Source organism: Mus caroli, unplaced genomic scaffold, assembly GCF_978045245.1.
Source record: "Mus caroli unplaced genomic scaffold, Mus_caroli_1 scaffold_8, whole genome shotgun sequence".
Lineage (NCBI taxonomy): Eukaryota > Metazoa > Chordata > Mammalia > Rodentia > Muridae > Mus > Mus caroli.
In genome coordinates, this window is record NW_028227263.1 from 45,100,954 (window position 1) to 45,115,057 (window position 14,104).

The 14,104-nt window shown below is 51.8% G+C and overlaps 1 protein-coding gene across 3 annotated transcripts; it reads left to right on the plus strand.

Annotated features, from left to right (window-relative positions):
• Window positions 1-517: 517 nt before the first annotated feature.
• Atg16l2 (autophagy related 16 like 2) lies at window positions 518-13,565 on the plus strand. 3 transcript variants are annotated; one of them, XM_021167915.3, is made up of 18 exons: window positions 518-841; window positions 2,738-2,837; window positions 3,841-3,943; window positions 5,687-5,760; window positions 5,913-6,164; window positions 6,349-6,414; window positions 6,688-6,801; window positions 8,111-8,173; window positions 9,046-9,154; window positions 9,541-9,646; window positions 10,524-10,594; window positions 10,788-10,859; window positions 10,968-11,088; window positions 11,375-11,480; window positions 12,224-12,373; window positions 12,545-12,592; window positions 12,684-12,785; window positions 13,021-13,565. In XM_021167915.3, exons 1-18 carry the CDS (start codon window positions 715-717, stop codon window positions 13,106-13,108), a joined length of 1,872 nt encoding a protein of 623 aa, XP_021023574.1. In that variant the 5' UTR covers window positions 518-714; the 3' UTR covers window positions 13,109-13,565. The 3 variants fall into 3 exon arrangements, with proteins under 3 accessions (XP_021023574.1, XP_021023575.1, XP_029336011.1); XM_021167916.3 differs by lacking the exon at window positions 8,111-8,173; XM_029480151.2 differs by lacking the exon at window positions 13,021-13,565 and having other exon boundaries at window positions 12,550-12,592; window positions 12,684-12,770.
• The last annotated feature ends 539 nt before the right edge of the window (window positions 13,566-14,104 follow it).

Sequence of the window (14,104 nt, forward strand, 5' to 3'; positions counted from 1 at the left end):
CCTAAATTTTGCTACCAACTGGACCTCTAAATCTTGCTCCTCCCACGGACACTTCTGCGTCCTGTCCTAACAACTCCGAAGCGCTGGACCTTGAATCTAGGCCCCCGCGCAGGTTTAGCAAGAACCCCATCGCTGAGCTACTCCCAATGCCCGCCTGCATTGGAAATTTTCATGTCATCAGACCATGTCCACTTGTTCTTTCCAGGGCTTAGTCCTTTTGTCTCCGCTCCCTCTGGGTAACGGTCTTAGTTGGTCCCTCATAAACCCCGACTCAACTGTCACCATGTAGGTGACAGTGAGGCTCCTTCAGGCAGTCTTCTCTCTTAGACTGCTTGTGCCTGGTGCTTGCCCCTGTACAGCCCCTGGTGGTAGAGTTCTCAGTGAGTTCTGCATCCTCAGCTTCGGACACTAGTCCAGGCGCCCGGAGGTTAAGGAAGGCGACCTTGAGGCCCCGCCCTGGACGCGCCCACAGGCGACAGGGAGGCTTCAATCCCTGCTGCTTACCCCGGGACAGAAACGCACAAATCTGGGACTGAGGGTTTTGGCTGGGCCGCAGCAGCACCTGCTTTGAGGTGTCCAGATCACCCCGACAAAAGCGCTTGGTACAGCCCGGGGATTCCCCGCCGCTGCCGCCTTGACGTCGTGGAGTCCCCGGGAGGCTCCGCCCCCCTGCTCGGGCTGGAGCTTTGCGCGGCAGCTAGGGACTCGGCGGCCATGGCAGGACCCGGCGCCCCCTGCGATCCCTGCGCGCCCGCCGCTGTCTGGAAGCGCCACATCGTGCGGCAGCTGCGGCATCGGGACCGCACGCAAAAGGCGCTCTTCCTGGAGCTAGTGCCGGCTTGTGAGTGCGTCCCTGGGGGCTCGGGGATGACTGGCTTTGAGGAGGTGGGACTCCCCGCTCGGGGAGAGGGCTTGTCCCGCCGCTCGACTTGTGACTCAGGGCAGCGGCGCCGTCACGGTTCCCGAGGGCCTTGCATCTTGGAACCTGTTACGCCCCTCTCCGCGTTGGCAGAATCCTTGCCTGCCGTTTCCAGCTCTGGTGCTGCTTAGCCCCAAAGATTCAGCTCTGCCTCCCTTGAGCATCCTAGACACAAGCTCTGTCTCAGTGATGGTTTTGTCGAGTGCTTCTTTCAGGCCGTCCCTAGGGCAGGGCCTGCAGTCCATTTGGTCCCAGAGCCCAGTTAAGGAAGGCAGGCGTGGCCAGAGCAGCCACGGTAGCTGAAAGGAAGGAGTGAAAGTCTCTGGTAGGTTCTGGTACGGATAGGTTATACTGGCGTACGTTCGTGGAGTACCTCAGTGCCTAGCGGATCATAGCTCGAATGGGGCTCCGGGTTCCTTTAGGTTGTTTGTCGTGCCGGCGGAAGTTAAACTCTCATGTGGTTATTTCTGGGCACTTTGGCCAGGAGGAGGAGGTGTGTGCACTCCATCCGAGGAACACTGGAGTGCATCTGTATTTACTGCCTTTTGGTGGACTGTGATTGTGTGTTTGAGGTTGAAAGTCTAACCATACTCCCTACTGCATCCTCAGTTGGTGCTAATTTTGATGCACCCACGCGATCAAATTTGTTTTCCTTGGAACTTTGTGAGGGCTGGCCCTCTCTTGGGGTTGGATACCTCTACCTCCAGACAACCCCACTTCTTCATCTGCTCTGATGGGCAGTGGGACTATAGGTTTAAGGGAGGGACCACCCAGGAGAACTGTATGGGAACAGCAAGACTGGGGACCTAGAGACCCAGGTCTGTGGTTTGGGGTAATTCAAGTCCTTTACCTCAGATTTCTTTCTTTTTTTTTTAAGATTTATTTATTTATTTATTTATTTATTATATGTAAGTACACTGTAGCTGTCTTCAGACACTCCAGAAGAGGGAGTCAGATCTCGTTACGGATGGTTGTGAGCCACCATGTGGTTGCTGGGATTTGAACTCCGGACCTTCGGAAGAGCAGTCGGGTGCTCTTACCTACTGAGCCATCTCACCAGCCCTACCTCAGATTTCTTACTTGCAAATGAGGCACATTGTGACCTTGTATGCTGGGGTAGGGGTGCTTGCAATACCTTGGGGTCTCAGGTAGTTTTGAGAATTTGTCAGGGTCCAGGAACCTCAGATAGTGAAGGAAGGGAGATGAGGATTTGGCCTGAGGTTAGCAGCCTCAGTCTGCCTGGAACTGGTTTAAAACAAAACAAAACAAAACAGCTGGAAGGAATGTGGGTGAGGGGGTCCAAGGTCTAACCACCTAACTTGGGAAGATTTATTCGATAATTGCTCAAGGGCTTTCAATATTGACCTGGGGGAAGCTGTTTTGTGGAAGTGAGAATTACTTCACTGTAAACCTTGAGGCCTTGGAGGGGAAGTGACTTGCTGGAGGTCATACACAGGTGGTTTTGTTTGTTTCAACATGCCCTGGGTCCAGACTTTGTCTCTGGCAGAGGTGAACTAATCCCAGGCCCCTTGCTTTCCTTCTGTTCTCTCTTCAAGTGCTACCTAGCCATGTTTGTCCCCAGCATTGGTGGTCTTTCTGTCCTTGTCTCCTGGGTGGGCTTGTGGACCTGTGCTGTGATGAGGCTTTGCCAGACACAGATATTCCCCCAGGAAGGGGCAGAGCCCAGCCTTCAGAGGCTTCTTTATTCCCAGGACCCCCGGGCTCCTGCAGCCATCCCCAGTATGAGGTAGCTTGTATGTCAGGAGTTTGTTGGCAAACATCTGCCTTTGCCACAGGCTCACCCTTTTGCATCCCCAGATAACAATCTCCTAGAGAAGGCTGAACTGCTAGCCAAGTTCTCAGAAAAGTTGAAGTCCGAACCAAAGGATACCATCTCCACCCGACATGAGGACTGGAGGTGAGTTGTCTGTGAGTGATCAGAGCTGCTTGTGCCTGCCTCTTTGCTGTGCTCAGCCTTGGCACCTCATCGGTCTGTAGCTCCTGGGGATGTGAGGGGGGGCAGTAGAAAGCCTCTTTTGAGTCCTCCCCAAGCTGGCTGCTTAATATCTTTAACCCTGACGCTTCTCTGTGCATTTGTCTCCTGTTCAATCCTGTTCTCCTGTTTCCCCCTTCTGCGTCTTGTCCCTCTTCCTGTTCCTTACCTGAAAACTTCAAAAAGAGGCTTGTTACCTATTCCAAAGAGCAGGGAATGGGTTGGAGACAGAACTAATAAGAGGATGTAGCCCAGGTAGGCTGGACATGACCTTGAATTCCTGGTTTTCCTGCCTCTCTTGGGTTGGGATTACAGGTGTGTGCCAGTTTATCACACCAGGCTCTCCTTGGTCTGTTTATATGCTAATTGTACGTGCATCTGTGGAGGCCAGAGGTGGACCTGTGTCTTCCTTAATTGTGTTTCACCTTAGTTTTAAAGACAAGGTCTTACACTTAACCTATAGCTATTGGACTCAACTTTCTCAGCTCTTGGCAAAGTGTGCCAGGTTTTTTAATGTAGGTGCTGGGGCCCAAACTCAGGTCCCCACTCTTGTGTGGCAAGAAGTGTATCGAAGGAACCATCTTTCCAACCCTAAGCTATTTTTAACAGGTTCTCGTTCTGTAGCCCAGGCTGTCCTTGATCTCTGAATATCGTTTTAGCTCCATGAGTTGTGGGAAAACAAGCAAGTGCCATTGTGCTAACAGGCGCTTCTTGAGTGTCACTGGTGGGGGTCCAGGGTCTGGACCATCCTAGAGCAGAGAGGTCATGGGTAGCTTATTATTTCTGAGACTACTTGTTCTCTGGTTGGCTTCCAACTACCCCAAGAGAAAGCGAATGGCTTCTCAAGCTTTTATGGGGGGACTCTTAGGGAATACTTTGGGCACCAGAGTGAGCAGAGGGGCCATGAATTCTTCTTATTGGTTGTCAGGGAGGAGGTCTCAGGGACAGGCCCTGACCAAGTCTCATCACCAGCCTCTCTGAGGGTGAAGTGGCAGCAGGAGAAGAAGGGGCTGCAGCTGGTCTGTGGTGAGGTAAGCAGGGTGGGGTCTGAGAATGTTGGGGTAAGGGAGAGATGGTCCCCAGAAGGCAGACAGTGAGTGGTAATGTTTTTGCTGCACTATCTCAGTCAGTCCTCCATGACTTTATAGCTGCAGAGGAGTATACTAGGGCTTAGAGATGTGAACCCTAGACTTGAATCTTTACCCACACAAATCTACTTTTGGGGATTCTTCATTCAGTCCTTTAACAACTATATTGACAATCCAAAGAACAGGGAGTGTGGCCATAAACAAGACCTGGTCCTGTGGGTTTCCATGGAGACTGTGATGGGCCAGTAATTATTATAGTATGCCTCCTCACCTGCCCAACACAAAGTGGGAGCGGGTTATGAAGGTCATAACCCTCACATTTGAGGGTCTCTCCCCAGTGTGCTATGTGGTTATAATTTGACAGTTATTACAAATGATATCATGTAACCATCATGATATTGCAGTTTGTTTACAAGATCTTTTTCTTGATACCTCTTTTTCGTCACACTGGAACATCTTCAATCCTTGGCAACCACTAATCTGTTTCTACTGCTATCTATCATTTGAACTTTGAAAGCAAGTGACAGGGGAGGGGAATGGAGATGGCAACTGGCTTTCTTAGTGATGAAAATGATAAATGAGCTGGAGTGGTAAAGGCAGTTATCTGTGAATTAAAAAACCAACCTGGTCTACAAAGTGAGTTTCAGGATAGCCAGGGCTACACTTGGCTGCACAGGATCCCCCTCTCCAGGCCTCTTACATGAGGAGTTGTGTCAAGGTAGGTGAGCAGCCCTGGCTTGCTCCTCAGGCCCTGAGGGGAAAGAATTGGGAACAAGTTAGTAGGAAGAGTAGCCCCCTCAGCACCTCCTACCCCCAGGCTGGCTGCCAGCAGTTTCTGAGCCACAGGTGTTTGTCCTGGTCTCCACACTGGAGGGCACAGCTTTGCCCTGGGATTTGTTCCTCACCAGGGCAAGGCTGTGCCCATGGATGAGGCTGCATCCCTGTAGCCTTCTCAGTTCTTAGCTGTCAGCTGAAGGGATGCTGAGATATCCTCAACCCAGGGCTCCAGGACTGGAGTCTGGCTCCTGTTCTAAGTCTTGTGTGTTTCTCTTCTGAGGGCCACTTGCGTAGGCCAGTGGTAGGGGATGGGCTAGGAAGCCAGATGTTGGGAGATGGGAACTAGAATTCACATCCCTTGCACCCCCTGAATATACCATTACTTTACATGGAGCTTAATGTAATTAGGTGGCCTGGGTTCAAGTAATCAGGTCTGCCACTTAGCCGTGTAACTTTTTTCGGTTACCTCGTGTGTAAAATGAAAATGGAAATGGAAGTGATTCCTTTGGTGCTGTGGAGGCTGGGTCAGTGTGTGTAGAGTGCTTGGGGCAAAGCATGACAGGTGCCAGCTAATAGTCTGCCATTATTGTAGACTCCTAATAGTAGGTTCTGGCTTACCTTGTGATTAGGAAAGCGCTCCCCTGCCATTTTACAGGTATCAAAACGGAACAGATTCCTCCTGCTGCAGGTTAAATATCTACCGCAGGTTCACCGAGAAAATAAAGGACATCACTAGTACTGACTCTAGAGCCCCCGGTCTGAGAATTATCCCAGGAAGCTGCAGGGCATCCTTATGCAAGATCCAAACTTATCTCAGCCTGGGCTTCCTTGTCAGGAACCGGGCAACGAGGTGGTGGCTGGCTAGGTTCACCCTGCAAAAGTGCCCATGCCACCACCTGTCCTTCCTAGATGGCCTACCAGGTGGTGAAGAAGAGCGCAGCCCTAGACACCCTGCAGTCACAGCTGGAGGAGCGGCAGGACAGGTGAGATGAGGATCGGACTTGGTCTCTACTCCCGGCAAGGGAATGGGAAGGACCCCCTAGAGCTTTCCTCTGGTCCCCAAGCAATCCCTAGACCTGTGTGTGGTTGAGCGTTAGAGGACCCACGAAGACACCAGCTGATGTTTACTCTGCAGGCTGGAAGCCCTGCAGGCCTGCGTGGTTCAGCTACAGGAGGCGCGGGCTCAGCAGTCCCGGCAGCTGGAGGAACGGCAAGCAGAGAACGCGGCACAGAGAGAAGCCTACGAGACGCTGCTCCAGCAAGCAGCACACCAGGAGGCGGCACTGCGCAGGCTCCAGGAAGAGGCACGCGACTTGCTAGAGCAGCTTGTGCAGCGTAAGGCGCGCGCCGCCGCTGAGCGCAATCTACGTAATGAGCGTAGAGAGAGGTGAAAACTCTGGGCCACGCCCCTGGGGATGCAAACTGGACTCAGCCTGGTTAAAAGATGTGGGGAGGAGGGCGAGTGTGGGGGAGGTAAGGGCCTCTCACTGATCAGAAGGATCTGCATAGGCTGTGGTGCCCCATCTGCAAAACACCTCCTTTAGCCTTTAGGATGCTTTTCTCTCTGCCAGGGCCAACCAGGCTCTGGTGTCCCAGGAGCTGAAGAAAGCGGCTAAGCGGACTGTGAGCATCAGCGAGTAAGAATGGGGAGGGGACAGGGATGACTCTAGTATTGGGGAGCTTCCCTAGGATGTGTGCATGACCCACAGTCTACTCATACCCTACTCCGGCTGGCTACAGGTACACCAGGTGCCTATGTGCACAGGTCAGGCCACTAGACACGTGTAGAGATAATGTGTGGTCACAAAAGCTAATACTTAGCAGCCAGCGTTTATCACCTGTTCTTTAGTGCTGCGGCAGGGAGGGACGGGCTTCTCCTTTGGTCTTCTTGAGCTGCTTCTCTCTCCCAGGATCCCAAACACTCTAGAAGATGGGACCAAAGAGGAGACTGTGGCTCTAGCTCCTGCCGCTCTGCCTGAGTTCTCGGAGAGTGAGACTTGTGAAAAATGGAAGAGGCCTTTCAGGTGAGCATTCAGTTATTCCCACCTGAGCTGGCTCCCCACCCAGGAGGCTGTCCACATCTTCCAGGATCAGATTTTGGAGAGGCCTGTGTACATGCCAGTACAGGTCCGACCTCCAGTGCCATGAGGCAATGTTACCCCATTCTCTACTTCCAAGAACCAGTGCCCTTGAGGGTGAGTTATGAGTCTTATAAAAGGGTGTCACTGGTAGGAAAGTTAACAAGCCCCTGGGACACTCAGGTGTCCTAGGTTTGCGTGTGTGAGCACGGGAGTGTATGTATAGGTCCACACAGGGCCATAAGCACATGTGCACAGTTAATGAACATACCTGAGTATGAGCCTGTATCAAAGTGTGTTCACACTTGAGATCAGAGGGAGCTTGACTCTGGCCAGCTGCCTCTCTGCTGGCCTCAAACTCAGTGTGTAGTCAAGGGTGACCTTGAACCCTTGGTCTTCCTGCTTTTACCTCCCAATAGCTGGAATTACAGGCATGAGCCAGTTTAGGTGGCTTCCACTACATCTTGATTGGCCTGTCCTTGGGCTGCCGCTCCTTTCCTTTGCGTGAGCCTGAAGGCTCTTTTCCAGAAGACTTCCCTAGGGCACCCACGTCCCTGGGACAGTGAATAAAACAGGAGCATCATGAAATGCTGCATCCCCAAGTTCCTGGCAACCCTAATGAATTTAGATATCCCAGCATAAACACTTTCTTGGGTGTTTGGGGAGCTACTCAGCAAGCTGGGGGTTGCTCTGCCTCTGTCTCTTCCTTAGCCCTCTTCACAGGCTAGGGCTTGGTCTCCCGGGATCTTTTTTCTTCTTTTCTCTTTTCTCTTCTCTTCTCTTCTCTTCTCTTCTCTTCTCTTCTCTTCTCTTCTCTTCTCTTCTCTTCTCTACGAGACAGGGTTTCTCTATTTAGCCCTGGCTGTCCTGGAACTCTCACTCTGTAGACCAGGCTGGCCTCGAACTCAGAAATCCACCTGCCTCTGCCTCCCAAGTGCTGGGATTAAAGGCGTGTGCCACCATGCCTGGCGTTCCCAGGAGCTTTTCTTGGTGAGAACTTAGGGAATGAAACTCTTGGTACCGTCTTGGTGAGATTCGGGGAGGTGTTTCATTGCCAAGGTTCTCCCTCCTTCCACCCTTCTGGATGAGTCTGTGTCATCCTCTCCTAGTCTGCAAGGAGTCAAGTTCTAGTTCCTGCCTTGAGCGAGTGAGCATGAAGCCTTTCCAAAGGTCCCTTGCAAAATACAGGGATCAGTGATTGCCCTTGGTACAACGGTGAGCCAGGCTCTCAGTGTGTCTCTCCATTCTGCCCCAGGTCTGCCTCGGCCACCTCCCTGACACTGTCCCGCTGTGTGGATGTGGTGAAGGGGCTGTTGGAGTAAGTGTGTGTGTGTACATGTGTGAAGGGGCCGCACCCCCTGTATGGCTTCCTGAGCATAGACAGCCTTGCTCTGTCCATCCTTTGGTACCTGTCTACCTGTGCATCTTTTTTTTTTTTTTAAGATTTATTTATATGTAAGTTCACTGTAGCTGTCTTCAGACACACCAGAAGAGGGCGCCAGGTCTCATTATGGGCGGTTGTGAGCCACCATGTGGTTGCTGGGATCTACCTGTGTATCTTGTAGGACTCCACAGGCAGGATCTGGGTGGATAGCTCAAGACCAACTCTTTTTTTTTCTTTAAAAGAATTATTTATTTATTGTATGTATGTGAGTACACTGCAGCTGCCCTCAGCCACACCAGAAGAGGGTGTCAGGTCCCATTACAGATGGTTGTGAGCCACCATGTGGTTGCTGGGAATTGAACTCAGGACCTCTGGAAGAGCAGTCAGTGCTCTTAACTGCAGAGCGATCTCTCCAGCCCCAAGACCAACTCTTTATAACTATTTTCCAGGTTCATAATGCTCTGTCCTTGTTCATAGGGCACTGAGGGCCAGTCTGAGGTTGATTGATTGATCAGTTGGGAAACTGAAGCTCAAAAAAGTCTAAGATTTGTTCAGAGTTACTTAGCCTAGCAGTGGTAATGCCATCCGTAATGCTTCCTGTATCCATCACCCTGTCTGTGTCTGCTGGGCTCAGTGTACAGTGCCCACATCCCCACAGTGGTCAGGCTGAGTTGTGGACCTTGTTTACTGTGCTGTGGGTAATTTCCTGCTGCTTGCCATGTCTGCTTCTTGTTGCTGCTCAGGAGAGCTTAAAGTCCTCACGTCAGCAGGCTTTGTTGAATGCTTTTCTGTCCCTACCTCTGTAGCTTCAAGAAAAGAAGAGGTCACTCGGTTGGGGGCGCACCTGAGCAGCGGTACCAAAGCATCCCTGTGTGTGTGTCTGCCCAAATTCCCTCCCAGGCTCAGGATGTCTTGGTAAGGAAGGAGCTGGGCCACATGCCTGAGGTGCTGATAGGAATCTTCAGGGGTGGGTCAAGTGAACCAGAAAAGCAAGGCTGGAGGAGTTTGCCCTCAGCCTTGGTGGGAGCCACACAGCATTCTGCAGTGGAACACCAACTAGAGAGAGAAAGGAGACAGACACCCAACATGGGGCATGGGGTAGCAGGGGTCTAGGCATTGTTGAAAAGACCATATGGGGACAGGTTTGAAACTCAGGTTTGCAGAGACCCTCAAAGAGAACCGCCAGTCCAAGAATAGGTGTGGAAAAGCCCTGAGAGTGGGCACAAGAAGCCATGTATGAGGAAGAACGGGGTGCAGCCAGCCCTGCCCACTTTTTTTTTTTTTTTTTTTTTTTTTTACAGGATGCCCATCTCTCTGAGGTCAATGCTGTTTGTTTTGGCCCCAACAGCAGCCTCCTGGCCACTGGAGGGGCTGACCGGCTGATCCACCTCTGGAATGTTGTAGGAGGTAGGTAAGGGTCTTAGACCTGTCCTCCGTCCTCCCCTGCTGGAATGATCCTGTGAACACTGGCTAGAGGACTCCTGGGGGAAGCCTGGTGCTGAGCTTATTGCTCTGAAGGACAAGCTCTGGCTTCAGACCTGCAGAACAGGGAGGGCTAAGCCCAGCTGGCTGCTGCTGGAGGAGCTAGGGGGACCTCTGACCCCAGCCTGAAGGCATACAGAGCCATGCGTTGGGCAAGTCCCTGGGTCTACCAAGACACATTTTAATTTTTAGATAGGGTTTCTCTGTGGAGCCCTTGATGGCCTAGAACTTACTATGTAGTCCAGGCTAGCCTCAAACAGAAATCTATGTGCCGTTGCCTCTTCAGTGCTGGTATAAACTGTGCCAATGTGCCTGGCATAGCTGCATCCTGTTCTAGTATCACTTGCGCTACCAGAAATCAGTGAGGTGAGAAACACTGTCCACCTGTGCTCTCTAGGGAAAGGGACTCAACACCAACTCTGGAAGGCTTCCCAGAAGCCTGGCCTTCAGTCTGACTTAGGGACAGTCCCTCTAGCATTGTGAACTAACTAGTTGCCCCTAGGACTATACCAGCAGTTAGAGGAGGTCAGGCCAGACCAGCCATTCTGTCTTCTGTGTCCTGCCCTGTGTCTGAGTTTCTCTATTTTGTAAGGCTAAGAATCTCATTCCCGGGCCGGGCATGGTGGCACACGCCTTTAATCCCAGCACTCGGGAGGCAGAGGCAGGTGGATTGCTGAGTTCAAGGCCAGCCTGGTCTACAAAGTGAGTTCCAGGACAGCCAGGGCTATACAGAGAAACCCTGTCTCGAAAAACCAAAAAAAAAAAAAATCTCATTCCCCAGTCCTTTCCCCTGTTCTATCAGGTCGCCTGGAGGCCAACCAGACCCTCGAAGGAGCTGGCGGCAGCGTCACCAGTGTGGACTTTGACCCCTCAGTAAGGAGACTCTGTCCCACGGCATAGATGTCACTGCAGTCTCCACACTGGGCAGTGGGCTCCCCTTGGAGCCATGGCTTGCCTCAGTGACAAGGAAGCTTGGAGACAGCCTCTACCCTGGCTCTCTGACCTAAGGGCCAATGGTTTGCCAGATCCAGTGTGGTCCAGGACCTTTCCTTCTCCCTCTCTCCAGGGCTCCCAGGTTTTGGCAGCTACTTACAACCAGGCTGCCCAGCTCTGGAAGGTGGGAGAGACTCAGTCCAAGGTGAGGCCCAGCTGGAGAGGTTGCCTAAGGGTTAAAGGGTTATGACTTAAGATTTGCGGAGTGGTTATTTGGGGGGCTTGGATTAATGTGTGCTTTCTATGGGGACAGGAAACATTGTCCGGACACAAGGACAAAGTGACAGCTGCCAAATTCAAGCTAACAAGGCACCAGGCAGTGACTGGGAGCCGAGACCGGACAGTGAAGGAATGGGACCTGGGCCGCGCCTACTGTGAGGCCCAATCCCATTTGCTCCCAGCTCTCAGTCATCGGGGCCCTTACCTTGTTATGTTGTGGTAGCCTCGGGACTCATATTCATTTGGGCTCAGCCTTCTAATGATTTCCTTCTCTGTCACTGCTGCTCCTTTCCTGCTTTCTTGGTGACCCTGGCCTTTGGTAGGTAAATTAGAGATAGCTTGGGCCCTGGAAGGAGACCTCCCTATTTGACCTTACAGCCACCACATGTAGTGGCTCCTGGTGACTCTCTGAGACTCTGGACTCTTCCCACTGGCCCTCAGGTTCCAGGACTATCAATGTCCTTTCCTACTGCAATGACGTGGTGTGTGGGGACCATATCATCATCAGTGGCCACAATGACCAGAAGATCCGGTTCTGGGACAGCAGGTGATATAGGCCTGGGTGGTGGAGGCCCCTGAGTCTTCGTTCCTTTCTCTGGCTGTAGGAGGCAGGGTTATGGATAGTATGGCTGTCAGACAAGCATTGCCAGTGGGTGGCCTCAGCTGGGCATGGTCTTTGAGGGTTCAGCATGTGCCACCTTCTTAGCGGCTCTTAGTCAGCACTGAACTCCTTCCCAGGCCTTACAGCCAACACAGACAAGCACCTTTTTAATATTATCACCACTTTTTCATAAAAAAACAGCAACAAAAGAATAGCTGCTTTTTAAAGTAATAAGCCCATCGTTAAGCATGAATGGATGACAAAGGCAGAGCTAGAGCTTTGCGGGTCTCTGCAGTCTCTGTTTTTGAGATTGCTCCTTTGCTAGGGGGTTGAACCCAGGGCTTTGTGTCTGCTAGGAGAATGCTCCCAGCCCTTTTTATATTCATAGTTTGAGACAGAATCTCAATAAAGTTTCCCAGGATGGTCTTGAACTTAGGATCTTATGACTCTCCGACCTCAGCTGTGACTACCTGCCAGTGCCACCCTATCTGGCTATCACTGTTACTCTTTAGTGATCCAACTCTCTAGTCCACAGTGGGAAGGGACAGTAGTTTTGTCAGCCTTAGCCCCAGTGATTTATGCCCTGGGTTTCTCGAGACTATGTTACCTGGGAATGTGGCCACATACAGCCTGTCCAAAGTAATCTGAGGATGTCTCTTCCGCATCCCTCTCCATCCCTAACCCCACAGGGGCCCTCACTGCATCCAGGTCATCCCTGTGCAGGGCCGGGTTACCTCCCTGCACCTCAGCTATGACCAGCTGCATCTGCTTAGCTGTTCCCGAGACAACACACTCAAGGCTATCGACCTGCGAATCAGCAATATCCGACAGGTGTTCAGGTACTGGCCTGGGCCAGTTGGGGCTCTCCTGTGCAAGCAAAGTCCCGGGAGGCACTCTAGAGTAGAACCTCTAGACTGGAATCTGCTGAAGTGCTGCTCCCTTTTCACACCTGGAGGAAGACTGGAACACTGGTTGCAGCCTGTCTGACTACAGTCCTATTCTGTCCTCAGGGCAGATGGCTTCAAGTGCAGTTCTGACTGGACCAAAGCTGTGTTCAGGTGCGTCTGGGAGGTCATGCCTATACATAGGCCCGTGTTTGTGTGCCTACACTTCTGATCTTTTCCTCTGGTTCTGCTGTGACCTGTACAGCCCTGACAGAAGCTACGCACTGGCAGGCTCCTCAAATGGCGACCTGTACATCTGGGATGTGAACACCGGGAAACTGGAGACCAGCCTACAGGGACCCCACTGGTGAGCAGCCTACTGAAAACTTCCACACGCAAGCTTCCATGTTCTGATATGTCCCCAGACCTTTCGCATGCATTTGGGCTCATTACCACCATCCTGAGAGCCCATTTTATAGATACGGAAATTGTCTTGGGCTTCCAGAGGCTTCTCAAACCGCCTGCTGGTTGGATGTCCAGGGTCAGAGTCAGGCTGCCTGCCTGCTCCTGCTGCCCTCCTGAGGTCTGTCTTCCCTCTTCAGCACTGCTGTTAATGCCGTGGCTTGGTGCTTCTCCGGGAACCACGTTGTGAGTGTGGACCAAGGCAGGAAGGTGGTGCTCTGGCATTGAGTGGCACAAGTTCCCTGTATGGGTTGGACTCTGAAGCCAGAAGCCAAAGAACAGCTTCCCTGTGCTCAGGACTCCAGAGCTGGGGTTGGGGTCTACTACAGAATTCATGTGAGGGCCAGGCAGGACCTGGCCTGTTTGTTAAAAATCAAAGTGTGGGTTAGGAACTACAGTTTTGTTTTTTAAATCTATTTGTTTATTCTCTTCAGTGTTAAAAACTGTATCTAAGCCATGCCTTGCCTCTTTGAAGCATTTGTGGGTACAGAGACACTTAGACTTAGCCTCTTCTTTTTCCATAGATGTAGGGCCTTGTAGCAGAGCTTCTGCCTGGGAGATGGGCTGTTCCAGTCTAGCTGTGGGATAACATGAAGAAAGGCTCATGCAGGGGCAGCAAAGAGCAGCTTTTCATCTAGGGAATGAACCTGATGGAAAGGGTCAATAAACTAGAGTGACATCGGAATAGCTGGTAGAGGCCTGCCTGGAGCCTGGGACGATGGTCTGAGCTGTAGTCCTATGTCCTGGATGATGGGTGGCCTCCTGCCACTATCTCCCTCCCTTGTATGTTACCTCTGCCCTTGCAGCCACAGTGCCAGTCTCTGGGGCGACTGCGCTTAGTGCTGCTCTCTAAAGGTGCCTTCACTCTCCTAGTCTTGTCCTGATACAGTTTCCTCAGCTTTTGTTATTGTTTGGACAGGGTCGTGTAACCCTGTCTAGTCAGGCACACATGTAATAGCTCAGAACTTGTGGAAATCTGGCCTCAGCCTCAGTGCCCGGGTGGCAGGCACTGACTACCTCAGCCCTCAGCATCTAAGGTACCATGGTCAGCATGGCCATAAGTCCCCTTTCTGCCTTCAGAGAAGTTCGTCACTTTGGTCCTACACATGCTTTTTCCTCTGCCTTCAATGTCCTTGTCTCTCCCAACGACAATTCAGGTTATCTTTTGGGACCTCTATCGACAGACAGCCTATCCTTAACTGTCAGGCTCAGTAAGAGGCCTTG